We start from the raw sequence: 18,157 nt of genomic DNA on the forward strand, positions 1-18,157 counted from the left end.
CTTACTATCAGTTTTATTTTTGCTAAGATTAGTCTCTATATATATATATATATATATATAATTACTCCATATACTATAAAACGGAAACTATAAAACTGAAGTCTCTGACTCTTTTTTTTTTTTTACTTCATGAAGCTTGCCACAGGTTTGGAGCTCTCACATTTTTTCATGTTAATACTATTTAAAACAAAACAAAAAAAAAAAAAAAAAAAAAAAAATCACACTTTTTCTCCACCCAATACTTCTTCTAAAAACTAAAACTAAGTCTCAATTTTCTCTATGTTAATTTGTATTATAATTTTTATTTTTCAAATGTATTGGGATGTGAAGCATATGATCAATATTATTATGTGCACATGTGCGTTCTTTCAAATTTGCAGTATGAAGGTGCAGCAAAAGAAGATGGTAGAGGACCAAGTATATGGGACACCTACACTCATGAACATCCAGGTCTCTTTTTCTCTCTCCCCAACAATATGAAACTCAAAAGTATGAATTACCAATGAAATATTGTGCAATATTTAGATGAAATTTAATTTCGGAAAAATTATTTCAAGTCCTCTCCACAGAATGTACAACAGTTAAATCATTGATTTGTAACGGATGGTTTAGAGAGAATTAATGAAGTGATATTTGGTAGCCTATTTTTATCTGTATTTGAATTTGAATTAGACTCATTAATCATCATATTATCAACATTGATCCATTTCAAATGAAAATAATTTTTCTTTTTATTTCAACTTAAATCAAAGCATATGGTATTAGGACCAAGTAAAATAGCTGCTCAATTCTCTGTACAGGTAGTGGCATTATAAAAATCTTTTTACTTCTTCCTGTTTTACACTGGATTTCACTTTTTCTGCGGAACTAGCTCTGGGAGGCTAGAGTATTCGCTCTTGCTTGCCAGAGCTTTTGTAGATTGTCAAAACCTGTGGGCCAAATTAGTATTGTAAAGCTCATGAAAATTTTGTATTTAATTTTAACCATCTTCTAGATTATGAAAATTTTGGTGTAATATTTAATTTTAACCATGAAATAATTCATTTCTATCTGGGAGGATCTTAATATTTTGTATTTAGTCCAAACCTTTGTAGCTTGATCCACTGGTTGAAATTCGCCGGTATTTCCAAAAGAGATATTTAGAAGTACAAAGTTTTGGTCCAAACATGTTTGGAGCGTTAGGCTTCAATCGCCAATAAGAAGATGATATTTGTCCTAATTATGTGCAATGAATATGACTAACTTAGCTCAACCAACTAAGTGAGTCATGCACGTTGTACATGACTGGACACATGTCATCTTTCTATTAGTTAGATCCTTAGACTAAACATGTTTGAAATCAAACCTTTTCCTATTCACAATTCAAATTTCCTATTCTCCAACTATCAAATTACCATTACTTTTAAATGTCATTTGATATTTGTGTTTATGGTTGTTTATGCGTAAGCCAATGATTCAATTTGTTGTTATTAATAGTATTTATAACTGTGTGAAAATTCAGAGCCAAACACTGATAGTCTAATTTAGTAAGCCAAGATTCTATTTCTTTCACTTTTATTTATTTTCTTGGTTGATACATTAGTAAGCCAAGACTTTTTTTTTTTTTTGAGAGTTTTAATTTATGGTGTCCTCTCTTGATGATAACTTTTATTATTAAATAAAGACACCAATCGGTTTTTAATATAGGCAAGAATTGAACCTCAAATCTCTTATTCAACCATTAAAGACTTTACCAGTTGAGTTAACTGAAATCTACTTATAAGCCAAGACTTATGCAGTCATGCATGAAGTAAATGTGACATTTTAGCATATAGACTAATTAGTACTCTTTCTTTCACTTTAGATTTTTTTTTTTTTTGGCTGATACATTAGTAAGCCAAGACACATGCAGTCATGCATGAAGTAATTAAATGTGGCATTTAGTATAGACAAATTAGTAAACGCATGAAATTGGACATTGTTGTTGGTAAAATAATAACAACTCTCCCTTATATGGCCTAATTTGAATATAAGGAGATTCATTGTCTTAGTGTGGAATGGTAAATTCAAAAAACTGACATGGGAAATGGATCATTATTGAGATTCTTTAAAATTATTAGGGTAATTTCATTAAAAGATTATAAAATTTTTTAACAATAAGTCGTATAGATTTTGCTCCACTATTAATAAGTTAAAACTTTTAAATAAATATAAAAATAATATTTATTTAAATATTGATGACTTAACAAGATCTATGACAGAGTTTGAGGATACTTGTCCCCAATTGATTTTTTAAAAAGAAAAAAGAAAGAATTAGAAGAAGAACGTAAATGTCACATTCCTATCTTTTTGTATTTATTTTTCTTCATTTTCTCCTTTCTTCCTTCCTTTCTTCCATAACTGAACTCCAAACTAGAAATAAGTTGTATATGTTATGGTTGTGACTCGTGAGGCTTAAGTACTAGTTCCATTTCTCTTATGGCTCTTAAATAGTAAAAGAAAAAATAGAATCCTTTGGTATTCTCTAAATACATTATTAACTTACAATGAAATTGCAGAAAGGATAACGGATAGAAGCACTGGAGATGTAGCTAACGATCAATATCATCGCTACAAGGTATGTATGTTGTTTCGTGTTCATAATTAAAACTGGAAAGAAAACCACTCATATTAATTGGTAATTAATTACCAAGAGTTTTGTGGTACAATTACATAGTTTGATAACCGAGGGTTCAAGTGCCTATGCACGCGGATATACACATGCACACGTATATATATTCTGAAGTATGAAAAAAAGAAAAGAAAAAAATGAAGCAAAAAGTTGTCCAAGAAAACTGCTTTGATAACCAGAAAAGGGAAAAGCGTTACACAGTAATACAAAATTGAGGGATTCATTCACCCCACTTTTTTTAACCAAGTTAACATCACATTTGTTTATACCGACTTTTATCTTATCCCACAATTTTAGCTCACGGCATTTTGAATGTTATCCAAAACTTTTTCTTTTTAATTTCACTGAATTTCAATTGATAGTGGACCTTTTATTGTTTTTAATCAAAATAATTTTTTAGAAAAAATAACTAATTGTCCTTGTACCGTACTCAAACACTAAAGCCTTTACCACATATTTTTTTTCTCCTTCATCTCTTTGACCATTTTGTTTCATACTACGGTTTTTTTTCTATCAATCCAAATTTGAATTCTTTGAAGAAAAGAGAACAAAAAGGTTGAATTCTAAAAATTTTCTAAAAAGCAAACAAGGTAGTGAAATTCGTAATTAGCCGTTAACAACTTTTCTACATTTTCAAGGCCCAAATATAAGATATTCACAATATATCTCTTCATTTCAGATTTTTCCAACAATTTATATATGTTTTGTGATTATACTTTGCAGAAAGATGTTCAAATTATGCAAAAGATGCATTTAGATGCATACAGATTCTCAATCTCATGGAGTCGAGTACTACCAAGTAAGATAATCTTTTTCATAATCCCATAAAAGTTTAGATCCATCCAATGAAAAGGACATAAAAATGAGTACCATCAAGTACACTTCTTAGGTGGAATGGAATGGTTATTGTTTTGTGACCATATTATGTTTATAACAATCTCATTTTTTAATCTAATTATTTCAGAAGGAAAACTAAGGGGTGGTGTGAATAGGGAAGGAATCAATTACTACAACAAGCTCATCAATAGGCTTCTACGAAAAGGTTAGGATTCAATATTAAAATTCCAAAATATCAAGAACTTATTTTACATTTATAATTTACACTTTATTTTTCTATTACTGAATGTAGGTCTACAACCTTTTGTAACAATCTTCCATTGGGATCTTCCCCAAGCGTTAGAAGATGAGTATGGTGGTTTCCTAAGTCCACACATTGTGTAAGTGAATGATTCACCAAAAATTTACCCAAAAAAAGAAGAATTTACCAAATAATCTATGCATATTCTCCATCCGATTATAGATGTTTTATGTATATATTGACTGTATCTTATATAATAATGATTTTAAACAACTACCATTTATAGTTAAAAAGAAAAAAGAAAAAGTGAGGACATTTATATTAAGTGATAACCTACTATTTGTGTCAAAACCTAAAATTATTAAATTTAACCATTGTTTTAACAATTATATATATGGATTTTAAATCCCCTTAATAAGTGGGGCCCAACTCAATGATGGAGCCTAATCAAGGAAGTCAATTCCGTACCGTACCAGCTGGTACGGTCGGTATATAACGTACCGGCCAGTGCACTAGTACAGGTACAGCCCTTGTTTCGTACCAGAAAAAATAACAGCCATACCGGCGAAATCCGGTTGTTTCGACCAGTAAAGATGTTTCGAACCAGTACAAACAAGAAGAAAAAAGAAAAATAAAAGGAAGAAGAAGATGAGAAAAATGGGTCTATGACTCACTGACTTGGTGCCTAATGACTGAGATCCCATTCCTCTCCATTGTAGCTGCCACTGCAACTTCTTTATTCCTACATCTTTGGTTTCTTCACTGCTAATGCACTACAACTGTGTGCTTTCAACTTTGTGTCTTTCAAATTTTCTTATCTAATATTTAGTCAATGATGCTAGATGGTTAGGTGGAACTATGAAACACTCAAAAGTGTTGAATATTTTTCAAACTTGTCTTCAGTATCAATTCATTTCCACCAACCACGTGGCCCATGCTCTTAACTTTTTGTTTGCCCCTGTACTTTCTTTTTCTTTCATCACCAAGATATTAGGCACATGTACTGATGTATATATACATTATTATTATTATTATTATTATTATTAATGTTAAGTAAATTGATGGGACTTGTTTTTAACTTGCCACCCCAATAGTAACCCATGCACCCACAGTCACGTAGAGGGATATAAATATATATATATATATATATATATATTAGTGGTAATCCCTAAACGGTACACCGGTATTGAACAGTACCCGAAAGATATCGTATTGCTGGCCAAACTGGTACAGCTTCCGGTACGGTATTGACTTCCTTGAGCCTAATAGGTGAAATTTTTAATTTTTTTTTAAAAAAATGGGACATTGAGTGGAAAGACAAGTTCAAACTCAATACCATTATAAAATTAGTAAGTCATCATTTGTCCCAAAAGGTTAAACTATCAAGAAAAAGTGAGTTTATTTAGCGATTATTCTAACATGTGCATCTACTATTCAGTAATGATTTCCGGGACTACTCCGAACTTCTCTTCAAGGAATTTGGTGATCGGGTAAAGCATTGGATCACACTAAATGAGCCATGGACTTTCAGCAATAATGGTTATGCAGGAGGATCATTAGCACCAGGTCGATGCTCTGCCTGGCTAAATCTAAATTGCACTGGCGGGAATTCAGGAACAGAGCCATATTTGGTGACACACAACCAACTGCTCGCTCATGCAGCCGCTGTTGAAGTGTATAAGAAAAAATATCAGGTTCGACTTTCAAAATTTTAACATATTAAATTTATAATAAAAAAAAAAAAAAAAAAACCCCTAAATATACATGGTTGGTTTTCAAATGATACAGTTCCACATAAATAGCAATTTCTAAAACTAATTTGAACAATGATAATGAATTTTAACTTAGATAAATATAGGAAATCCCTTGAATAAGCTTTGATTGTAAAAAAGATGTTCACCATGCAGGCAGCACAGAAAGGTGCAATAGGGATAACGTTACCGAGTCACTGGATAATGCCACTGTCTGATACAGAGAGTGACCGCGGGGCTGCGCTACGTTACCTTGATTCTATGTTTGGATGGTAAGTTCTGCTTGATGGTTTTTATTTTACATTTTATAATTTAATCCTTTCCGTTTGAAGGATGTAATTAATGGGTACAATTTGTTAATTATACCCATATCACTAAATTTCTCAACCCTATTGAAGGCAAAATCAAAAGTAGATCTCCCAATGATTAATTATATATTGAAGTCGGGCAAGATCCGGAAATTTTGCTTGGGGGTAGGTAGCACTTATATATATGGTTTTTTTTTTTTTTTTTTTTTTTTTTTTTTTTTTTTTTTTAAGATAAAGTCTTGAATTTTTTAAAATACTAAAATAAGTTTTTCACAAAAAAAATCATTATTCATAAGTATAGTGAATATATAAGTTATCAAAATATTTACGTCTACTAAACAATCCTAAAAAGAACTTAATATATTTTTATATTCTAATAAACATACAAAAGTTATCTAATTTGATATTGAAACGATTAAAAAAAAAAAAAAAATCACTCTTTGGACTTTAGAGGGCTAACTCATTTTTTAAAGAGCTATTTATAATCAAATGATATCACGTCAGCAGTATCAAAATTTAATAAGTGAGAGACATGTTTGCAAAAAATAATTATCCACTAATAAATGAAAGACATGTTAGTGGGTAGTTATTTTTTGCACACATGTCTATCGTTTATTAGATTTTAATATGGATGACGTGGTGGTATCATTTGATACAAAATACTATTTCCATTTGGAAAAACTTTTTCCAATTAAAAATTTATTGGGAAAAAATCAAGAAGTCTGCTTTGAGAAACTTCCCTAGCTTGTTCAAATGACCTAAATTTTCTTTTCTTTTCTTCTTTCCCTTTTTGTTGTTGTTTAACTCAGTTGTGCATTTGGCAAAAAAAAAAAAAAACCTTTTAAGGTTTTTGAGCTGAATTTGATGGACTATACTATGACCAATTTTTTTTCTTCCTTTTTATTATAATTTTAGCAAATAAGCAATCACCAAAATGCATGCATCCAAAATCACACTATTTCTTCTAATTTTCTTTTTCGTTAAGATGAAATCGTCGCTTTCAAACTAAATATCACACCACCTTTTGGTTGGCTTTCTATAGAATTTTTTCAACTTATGTATGTACAAATTTAATAGATTAACAATATGCATAAATTTTAAATTTTTTATTGTTTTTGCAGGTGCATGGACCCATTGACAAATGGTGACTATCCGCATAGCATGCGATCTCTCGTTAAAGACCGATTACCCAAGTTCACCAAAGAGCAATCCAAGCTGGTAAAAGGGTCGTTTGATTTTATAGGATTAAATTACTATACTGCTTATTATGCAACTTATGCCACTCAACCTACCGGTGATAGAGCAAGTTACGCGACAGATGCTGCCACTAATCTTACTGGTAAGTACAAATTCAACACTTGCAACCATGCTTATGAGTTTCTTATTTATCTAATATGGTAATACTAATTGGGTCATTCTTTTTCTTGTCTTTGCACTTTGCAGCTTCACGGAATGGGATCCTCCTTGGTCTAGCGGTATGTACTAGCTAGCTAAATACATTTCAACATTTTTGTTCTAGTAGTTAGAGGAAAAATAAACAACTTTTTCTTTTTTTTAGTATATTGAAAGTACTCAATGGCCTAGCATTCTAGAAAGTTCATAAAGAAAATAGTAAAGCTATTATCAATTTTACGGGAACAAAAATTATAAAGTGACGAGGTAATGAATATGATTGATGTCATATCAATAATACAATTATATAAATATAAAAAATATATATATATATATATATATAAGCGGTATGTACTAGCTAGCTAAATACATTTCAACATTTTTGTTCTAGTAGTTAGAGGAAAAATAAACAACTTTTTCTTTTTTTTAGTATATTGAAAGTACTCAATGGCCTAGCATTCTAGAAAGTTCATAAAGAAAATAGTAAAGTTATTATCAATTTTACGGGAACAAAAATTATAAAGTGACGAGGTAATGAATATGATTGATGTCATATCAATAATACGATTATATAAATATAAAAAAAAAAATATATATATATATATAAGCGGTATGTACTAGCTAGCTAAATACATTTCAACATTTTTGTTCTAGTAGTTAGAGGAAAAATAAACAACTTTTTCTTTTTTTTAGTATATTGAAAGTACTCAATGGCCTAGCATTCTAGAAAGTTCATAAAGAAAATAGTAAAGCTATTATCAATTTTACGGGAACAAAAATTATAAAGTGACGAGGTAATGAATATGATTGATGTCATATCAATAATACGATTATATAAATATAAAATATATATATATATATATATATATTCTATCTTGCAATTAAAGATAATCACATCATGTTGCCTTATGTTAGTATCCCTTAAAAATCGCAGACTGCTTCAAGTTGGCTCTATATTTATCCTAAAGGAATTCAGGAGATTTTACTGTATATTAAGAGGAAGTACCACAATCCACTTATTTATATCACCGAAAATGGTAATTTCCTGTAACTCATTTTTTTTTTCTTTTATTATCCCGCAAGCTCATGAAAAATTGGAATGTTATTGCTAGTTATGAGATTTCCATTTGAAGCTAAATTCTCCCAACTATATTTGTAGGAGTGGGTGAGTTCAATAATGCTACTTTGTCACGTAAGGAATCCCTTGCTGACCAACAAAGACTTGAGTATCACCGTGACCATCTTTGGTATCTTCTTAGGGCTATCAAGTAAGTGCTCTCTCTCTCTCTCTCTCTCTCTCTCTCTCTCACACACACACACACACAAAATTATAGAATTCTAACTGGATTTCACTTCTTTCTTTGGTATATATAGGGAAGGCGCTAATGTTAAGGGATACTTTGCATGGTCATTGTTGGATAATTTTGAGTGGTCCTCAGGTTACACTATTCGATTCGGACTAAACTTTGTAGACTATAAAAATGGGAATAAAAGATACCCTAAACATTCAGCCCGTTGGTACAAGAAGTTCCTCAAGAAGTAGACACAGACTATGCTGAAATTATGAACTATCTATTAGCATTGGGTTGTCTTCAAACAATATACTGAATATATTTTCTTTTCCATTTGTACGCTCTTCAAATTATGTAATCGGTATAGAGCTCAAGACTCCAATGCAGAAATGATTGTTAAATAATATATAATTTTATATATACTACATAGAAAACACTCCAACTGTTTTGAATTCCAAGAAAAGAAAATGCTAGAACTATTATAAATTTTACTATATAAACCTTATAAAATAATGTCTCAAGAATATAATTAGTGTCATTTAAAAAACATATTATGTGAATATTTAAATTGCTTTTGTTAATGGTTCATTTGTGCATATGTTAAGGAGGAATTTAATGGATCCCATTTCAAAAAAAAAAAAAAAAATCTTTAGCTAATAAATATGTAACTGTACCAAAAAATCCGATCGATTATAATTAAAAATTGAATGTTAACTGTTGTCTTCAGACACTCATTAATAGGACTTTATTTAAATGATATTTTTTGGGATTTGTGACATGTTAATTAATAAGCATCTCTAACATGCTTCACCTCTTCCAAAAAAAAGCATTTTTGTCTCATTTTTCTTTAAAAAAAAACAATTTTTTTTTTTAATTTTATAAAAAGAGTTTAAAAAAATAATGGATACTAAACATAACTTCTTTTATCAATATAAACAAACTAGTAAAATTGAAAAGTTTGACTTTTTGCTGACCTTATGAGAGCTTGCCAATTCAACTTCAAAAGTCCCACAAATTTTCACATCACCAATAAATATATATATATATATATATTTATTTATTTATATATATATTTATATCTTTATCTTTTATTATCATACTTTTAGGGAGAAAACAAGAAAACCCTAAACTGGCAATGGAAGATGTAATTCAACCAATTTTCTGTTTTTCTATTGTTGCATTTGGCTATTAAGAAAATCTCAGAAATTAGGGCAAGGAAATTTACTCTCCAATCCATAATTATTTTTATTAGGCTTTTATCAAGTTGGGGAAAATTACACTTCGCCACCTTAAACAATACCTCTGATTACACTTTGCACTCTAAACTTTCCAAATGCACATTTTGTATCCTAAACTATGATCATTGTTACACTTTGCACATTAACATCAACTTTGCTGTTAACTTGGACGGAAGAATATAACATTAAGTGAAAAGACCTAATTGCCCATTCTTGATCCCTTAAAAACAAAAGAGAAATTGTACTTTACCACCAAAACTATACTCATGATTACACACTTTGCATCATAAACTTTGAATTTTCATCCAAGTTAACAACAAAGTTAATTATGTTGGGGTTTAAAGTGTAACAAGAGTCATAGTTTAGGGTGCAAAACGTGCATTCGAAAAGTTTAGGATATAAAATGTAATATGAGATATAGTTTAGAGTAGTATGTAAAGTTTAATTTCCCCATTAAGTTGAGATTTCTATTGATTTTTCAGGGTTAATTTTTGTTTGGGGGTGTATGTTAATACATAGGACCAGTTTTACATACCATAGAAACAAGGTCAAACCCTGAAAAAGGAAATTAAGAACCTTCTTGTAATTCATTGTCAAACCCTTCTTTGGAGCCTACTACTAACCTTGTTAGCTTCTTGGACTCCACTTGAGTTTGGTCCCAAGCCCGGCACAGTACTTTCAGGACGACATCATCATCTAACAAGGTTAGTCCTAGGTTCCTATATGTTTGTATTTTAAAAAAGCATGTCTTCATGTGTCCTGGGGCTGGGATGTCAAGCATGATACATATGTGCTAATGTGTGTTTAAATTCCAGTATGAAGGTGAAGCAAGAAAAGGAGGTAGAGGACCAAGTATATGGGATATTTTTACCCAGAATCTATCCTATGCTGCCTTATTTTCTTTGGTAACTTGTGTTTCATCCAAGACCTTGCTCATTGGAGCACACTTGGTCTAGGTAAAGGGTGCAATGGCCTTTACCTGCTGGAAGATAGCAATTTTGTCTCTTCTTTTGTTTCAACTGCTTTTTCTGTTAATAAAACTTGGCCACATATATGGCACTTGAGGTTAGGGCATCCTTCCAAATCCAAGTTGAATTTACTCAAGTCAAATAATGTATAGATTTGTGATTCAAATGAAGATTTCTTTTGTGTTGTTTGTCCTTTTGCCAAACAGAAAAGATTGCCTTTTAATGAAAGTTTACATATTTCTAAGAATTGTTTTGGTTTGATTCATTGTGATTTGTGCGGTCCATTTTCTGTATCTACCATTGATTCTTACAAATATTTCCTCACTATAGTGGATGATTGCTCTAGATGTACATGGGTTTACTTGTTGAAGCACAAATCACAAACTCAGTCCATATTAGAGAAATTTTGCACTATGGTTGAAACTCAATTTTCTAGGAAAGTAAAGGTCATTAGAACTGATAATGGAACTGAATTCATCATGAGTGAGTTCTTTGCTAAAAGGGGCATTTTGCACCATTTGAGCTGTGTTGAAACTTCTAAGCAAAATGCAATTGTAGAGAGGAAACATTAACATATCTTGAATGTAGCAAGGTCACTTATGTTCCATTCTCATTTGCCTTTACATCTTTGGGGGCATTGTGTTTTAACTACTGCATATCTGATTAATAGGATTCCTAGTACACCTCTATCTCACAAAACCCCTTAAAAGGTCCTTTATGGCAATCCTCCTTCCTATGCTCATTTAAGGGTCTTTGGCTACCTTTGTTATTGTTAGGACATATGTGATTCACTTTTTAGGAACATATGTCACTATTTTATGTAATTGGCTAATCCTTTGACAAAATGCACTTTACTTGTAATTAGGTAGATCTAGGTGTTTTTAATACTTCAGGAAACTGTGTTTCAAGATCAAGTGTTGAAGTCATCAAGTCTGTCCAAGAAACAAGCTGAATAGTGCAAATTCATTAAAGCTCAATAGTTGGCTCGACAGCTGCATCTATCGAGCTTAAGAAAGCTGTTTCAGCCCCTGTGCTCAACACCTTATCAACAGCTGCTCGACAGCTCCTATCTGTCGAGGTTTAAGAAAAACAGATTTTCTGTTTTGTTTTCTTAGGATCCGTGAATGTGTCTTTGGGCCTTCTTTTCTCACAACCCTAGACATATAAAAGGATTATTTTAAGGGCCGTCAAAGAGTTCACAAATTGCACAAGTGTTGAGCAAAGTTTGTTCAAGCAAATTGTGACCAGAGATAGAATTTGCCCTAATTCATCGTTCTTGAAGAAGTTGCTATGTATGTGCACCGTAAGGTTTTGTGACCAAGCATCTTCTTGATCTTCATCATTGGGATGAAATAAAGAACTTTGCAGCTAACAACCTTCTCTAGCTTGTGATTAAAGTCGCGTACTGGGATCCGCGCAATTGGTTAGTCACATACTTAGGAGCCATGCATTAAAAAGAGAAATTGTCATTACAGAATAAGTCCAATTGGGTATTGGGGTAAGGGTTCAACTATAGGTTGGTATAAGGTACTAGGATTCCTTTATTTGTAACCGTTTGTTATGATAATAGTGGAATTTCGGGAGTGGTGACCTGAAAATCATCCGCTGGGGTTTTTGCTGTATAGGTTTTTCCCATTCATAAACAAATCACCGTGTCAAATTTATTTTCTGCTGCATACTTGGTTTATTGGTGATTTGTTTGTGCTACCACACGTTTGCATGTGAATTAATTAGTTAATTCACTTGGCTAAATTAATTAGTTAATTCATCATAAGGGGTCAATTCGTTTTTGGCCTATCAGTTATGCTTCTACACTTGCACATAACAGGTCCAAATTTACGGCAAGAACAAGGAGGTGTGTCTTTCTAGGCTATCCTTTTGGCATAAAAAGTTACAAAGTTTTAGACTTGTCCACAAATGCAGTTTTCATATATAGAGATATGGTTTTTCATGAAAACATATTTCCTTTTATTGATGGTAAAGCCTCAATTTCAGACCCTTTTACTTCAATTACTAAAGTTGATGGTCTTGCATCTTCCAGCTCAGGTAATGATTTTTTTGTCACTCCTATTACTATCCAAGATGAGTCTATTGCTTATTCAGATCCTGTTCCTGATCCTATTCTAGTTCAGGTTTCTTCTCTCCATTCTAATTCCTCTCTTGTAGCTTTTGATTCTACTGATTCTTTAGTTCCTACTTCTGTCACATCAGTACCTACTTCTACATCAGCTCATGAACCACCATCAACACCTATCAGAAGATCATCTAGGTAATCCACTAAACCAGTCTACTTACAGGATTATGCTTGTGCTACTACTCATGTTTCTGGTGCATCTTATGATGTGGCTGATGGGCTCACTTACTTCCATTTAGAGCCTTGTTATTAATCATATCTGTTGGCAGTTAGCACATCACCTCAAGAGCCACAATTCTTCTTCCAAGCTGTTAAAGATCCTCTTTCGAGAGCAGCAATGGATAAAGAAATTTAGGCCCTTGAACAGACTCAGACTTGGGAGTTTACCACCTTACCTCCTGGTAAAATCCCTATCGGGTGTAAGTGGGTTTATAGGACTAAGTTGAATCCTAATGGAATAATGGAGAGATACAAGGCCAGACTTGTGGCTAAGGGGTACACACAAAGGGAAGGCATTGATTTTCTTGAGACCTTCTCTCCTGTTACTAAGATAGTCATTGTTAGAGTCCTTATTGCTTTAGCAGCTGCTAGGGGTTGGCCCCTTCACCAATTGGACATAAACAATGCTTTTCTACATAGGGATTTAGATGAAGAAGTGTACATGTCATTGCCTCCTGGTTTTCACAATAAGGGGGGGGGGGGAATTCAATTGCCTCTCCTTCTTCAAAGTCATCTGCTCCTCCTGTTGTCTGCAAGCTGCTTAAATCCCTTTATGGTTTTAGACAAGCTTCAAGACAATGGTATACAAAACTGTCATACATTATTCAGCAACTTGGATTTGTTCAATCTACTGTTGATAACTCTCTTTTTGTTCAAGCTAAAGGCTCTTTGTTCACAGCTTTATTGGTCTATGTGGATGACATGGTCATCACAAGAAATGATCCCATTTGTGTAGCAACTTTGAAGTTAATTCTGGATGCTAAATTTGGAATTAAGGATCTTGGATCACTTAAGTTCTTCTTAGCACTTGAAATTGCTAGAAGCAAGAAGGGAGTAAGCTTAAACCAAAGGAAGTTTGCTTTAGACATTTTAAAGGAAACAGGCATGATAGGTTGTAAGCCTGCTAAATCTCCAATGGAACAACAATTGAAACTGTCAAAGGACAATGGTGAACTTCTATTAGATTCAAGCAAGTATAGAAGGCTCATAGGTAAATTGATGTAATTGACACTGAGTAGACCTGATATCACATATGTCATGAACAGGCAGGCTACAACAAGAATCTTGCAATATGTCAAAGGTACACCTGGACAAGGGATTTTCTTTCCTAGCGATTCATATTTACAATTGAGAGCATACTGTGATGCTAACCGAGCAAGATGCCCAAATACAAGGAAATCACTTATTGGATATTGTGTTTTTCTTGGAGATGCTTTAATTTCATGGAGATCAAAGAAGCAATCAGTGGTATCAAGATCTTCAGTTGAAGCTGAATATAGATCTATGGCAAGCACCACCTATGAAGTTACTTGGATTTTATTCTTACTAAGAGATTTGCAAGTGAAGCATGAAAAGTCAGTTTTGCTTTACTATGACAACCAGGGAGCATTGCATATAGTTGCAAATCTAGTGTCCCATGAGAGATCAAAACATATAGAAGGAGAATGTCACATTGTTAGAAATAGAGTTCTAGATGGTACTATCAAGACTTTCCATGTTGCATCCAAGAATCAATTGGCAGATATTTTTACTAAGGCACTTGGTGTCGACAACCATGTTAGAATGGTTAAGAAATTGGGATTGATTAATATTTTTGCTCATCAAGTTCAATATCTAGAGTATATTGTGGATGATCAAGCCACAAGAGCTTTGCTCTTGAGGGGGGGTGTTAAACTTGATGAGATCAATCTCAATGTTGGTGATGCTAGGACTAATGCTAGTGATGTGGAAGATAAGTCTAGAATTGATACCAGTGCAATGAAAGGCAAGACCACAATCCCAAGGGTAGAGCATGAGGTAATGGACATGAGCTACTTAATGGAGACAATAGAAGCCATCCCTTACCATGACTTGTTTATACACAGTTATGAGGAATTGCTGCCACGTGGCTTAGGGAGATAAGGTTGTGATATAAATTCTTGTAATCATAGGTAGTTGTAGTATAAGCTTGTAACCACTTTTCCCTTCAAAAGTGGAAATTAGTTTTTCTTTAGTTTTATTAGATAGCTCTTGTATATAAAAGCTAGGTGATTGTATTTTATTCAATTGTGTGGGTTGTATTGCTTAGTTTTCTTCAATAAAACTCAGAGTTTTATTTAGAGAGAGCCTTCACTTTTTACATGGTATCAGAGCCTTGGCTAGCACAGATTCACTAATTTCCTAGCCAATCCCTCTTCAATTTTCTTTCTTTGATCAGATATTTTCTTGAGAAAATTCTTTCTTTTAACTTCTGATGAATTTTCTTGAGAAATAATCTCGTTCTCTCTGATATTCATCTCCCTCAATTGAGTTCTTGAGCACCATCCATGGCGTCCCCTAAATCGAGCAATTAAACCAATCGTACCTCTTAACCAAACACTAAAATCAATTCTTCAAATCTTCTAAATCCATATTTTCTCAATTCAAATGAAAATCCAAGCAACATCTTGGTTACACAACCACTACTTGGAATGAAGAATTATCACTCTTGGTCTAGGGCTATGATTTTAGCTCTCACTGCCAAGAAGAAGATAGGTTTCATTAATGGCAAAATTGTTGAGCCAGACCTAGAATCTCCTCTCTATGAAGATCGGTTAAGACTTAAGATGCAACACAATGGTGATTTCATGGATGATCAACTCCATGCACGTTAATGTATCTAGCAGCATAATGTACTGTCAAACTGCCAAAGAGATGTGGCTTGAATTGCAAAAACTCTTTTCACAGGGTAGTGGTCCCAAAATCTACAATCTTCAAAAGGAGATTTCTAACATCTCTTAGAACCAGATGACAGTCACAGAGTATCTCACAAGATTCAAGAAGCTATGGGATCAACTGCTCAATTTAGAGCCATTACCAGAGTGTACCTGTGGAGCAATCAAAACCCTAAATGCTTCTTATGACAAGACTTATGCTATGAGGTTTTTGATGAGTGAGAATGAGAATTTTGAGACTATAAGGACTCAAATTCTGATGCAGGAGCCTTTTCCTTTGATTAGCAAGATTTATGCCTTGGTTCTTCAAGAAGAGCCTCACAAGAGTGTAGGACATGGAGGATCTTACACTAAAAAGCCTAATTCAATAGCAATGTAGCTAATTCGAAGGGAAGTAGCTCTGGTAATCCTACTTGGAACAAAGGAAACAACAAAAGGGAGAGACCTTTATGCACTCACTACAACATGCTTGGACATACAATTGATAAATGTTACAAGTTACACGGTTATATAAGAGTATAGAGGATGCGGTATCATCAGTAGTTCCATAAATTGTGGAATGCTATACGATTTTCTATGACCAAGTTTAGGGATGATTATGTTCCACCCACAAATGTAAATCCAAACGACTTGCCATTTAGCTGTCAATGGATACTCTCAGTATTAAACAAAGCCATATTCAAAACTATTGTGGCTTTGGAGTCATATAAATTCTCAGATGTAGCAAGTACTGTGTATTCATGGTGGCAATACCAACTATGTGATGTTTTTATTGAAGCAATTAAGCCTTTCTTTGCAAGTCAAAATTAATGTGGTGCAAGTTTTTGATTGGATATTTGATTAGTTGAGTGTGTAGTGTGGTGCATTTGCAAATCCAACCTTGGTGTTTAATTTAATATTTTTCTCTCCAATCTCTCTCTCTCTCTCTCTCCCTGAGAATAATATAGCCATTTTAGACTTTGCTCTCTCACTCCCTCTCTAATTGAGCTTTCCCCTTGCACCAAAATTAGAAGGAAAAAAGAAAAAGAAAAAGAAGAGGATTGAGATCTTAAAAACTCCATAGAAATTTTATAATCATATCCATTCATATAGTTCAATTTTAGTGCAAAATATGTTGCTGGTTTATAAGTTTTAGCCCATTAGCAATTTTAGCCCTTAAAACTAAAAGTGATTACATTTATAGTGATTGGTTTGAGTTCTTAAGAAAGATAAAGTGATATTTTCAGTAAATAAAGTGATATTATTAGTAACTACCAAATTGAAAATGATCATATAAGTCCACCATTCGAACTCAGAGAAAAGTAATGTAATCACTGCTTGCCACATGTCTAAGTTGTATCGAAGTGTGTGACTTTTTGACATCCCCCCCCCCCCCCCGGCAAACACCAATCTTCTTATAACAAAAAATTCATTAATGAAATTTAGTATAATGTTTTACTTGATTCAAACATTTAAAATCACTAATTGAATTAGTTATCTCAACCAAAATTATGGCCAAATATAATCTAACAATAAAATATTTACAACATTGATTACAAACATCACTCACCTTTTTAAAGAGTCCACTTAATGTGTCTTCCTTCGATATTGAAGTTGAGCTAATTTTCCTCTCCTCGGCCTTGCTTGAAGTCAATGCACCTTTAAATTTTTTGTTAGGCTGTCCAATATTTAGAGAAGCTTCTTCTTGGAATTTTGTAGGTACTTTTTTACAAATACCAATATAATGGCCTTTAACTCCAGCTAAGTGTGCTTTAATCCTTGTAGCACCCCAGCAAAATTACATTCACAAAACTTACATTTGAAATGATCATTTAGTTCTTCAACATACTCTCAAAATCGATCTTTCTTTCGAACCATATTTCTTTTGCCTTACAATAAATAGATAAAGAATATAATATTAGAATATGAAAATTGATAGTAAAATTGGATCAATAGAAGAATAACAAATAATTTAAAATAAATGGATCTATAGAATTATAAAAATAAGCTTTTTCATGAAAAAGAATAAGCTTTTTCTAATTTTTTAAAAATATTATACAATTATGTTATGTCTTTTTCTCTCTATACTCTATAGCACATACATATACTATAAATATAATTAAATCAAAATCAGATTAACTTTTTGTACACACCTAAATTTTAAAGGCTAGATAAGCTTCTTATTTTCTTTTCTTTTCTTTTCTTTTTTTTTTTTTTTTGGAGAGAAAAATAAGCTTCTTCTTGAACAATTTTAGTAGTTTTTTACAAATAACAAGATCAATAACTTCAGCCAGATGTGATTTAATCCTTGAAACACCTCCATCAAACTTATGTTCACAATACAAAAGAAAAAAAGAAAAGAACTCTAGTGTTTGAAACTCGAGATTCTCAAAAAAAATATTTGGACAAGAACTCGAGTATTTAATTTTCAAGATCAAAACTACTCAATGCTCTA

General features: G+C 32.5%; 3 protein-coding genes across 4 annotated transcripts in view; 1 reads left to right on the forward strand and 2 right to left on the reverse strand.

The window, feature by feature from the left end:
* Window positions 1-18,157, reverse strand: part of LOC126718443 (beta-glucosidase 12-like) — a 91,623-nt gene that overhangs the window by 33,913 nt on the left and 39,553 nt on the right. The gene's annotated exons all lie outside the window — the stretch shown is intronic.
* LOC126718520 (beta-glucosidase 12-like) overlaps window positions 1-18,157 on the reverse strand; it is a 107,314-nt gene that overhangs the window by 11,350 nt on the left and 77,807 nt on the right. The window lies entirely within an intron of this gene.
* On the forward strand, window positions 406-8,722 carry LOC126718551 (beta-glucosidase 12-like). Its single transcript, XM_050420817.1, has 11 exons — window positions 406-450; window positions 3,374-3,449; window positions 3,615-3,692; window positions 3,780-3,867; window positions 5,167-5,422; window positions 5,636-5,751; window positions 6,909-7,126; window positions 7,231-7,262; window positions 8,114-8,216; window positions 8,339-8,447; window positions 8,554-8,722. The coding sequence occupies exons 1-11, from the start codon at window positions 439-441 to the stop codon at window positions 8,720-8,722; spliced, it is 1,257 nt and encodes a 418-aa protein (XP_050276774.1). The 5' UTR covers window positions 406-438.

Source organism: Quercus robur, chromosome 1, assembly GCF_932294415.1.
Source record: "Quercus robur chromosome 1, dhQueRobu3.1, whole genome shotgun sequence".
NCBI lineage: Eukaryota > Viridiplantae > Streptophyta > Magnoliopsida > Fagales > Fagaceae > Quercus > Quercus robur.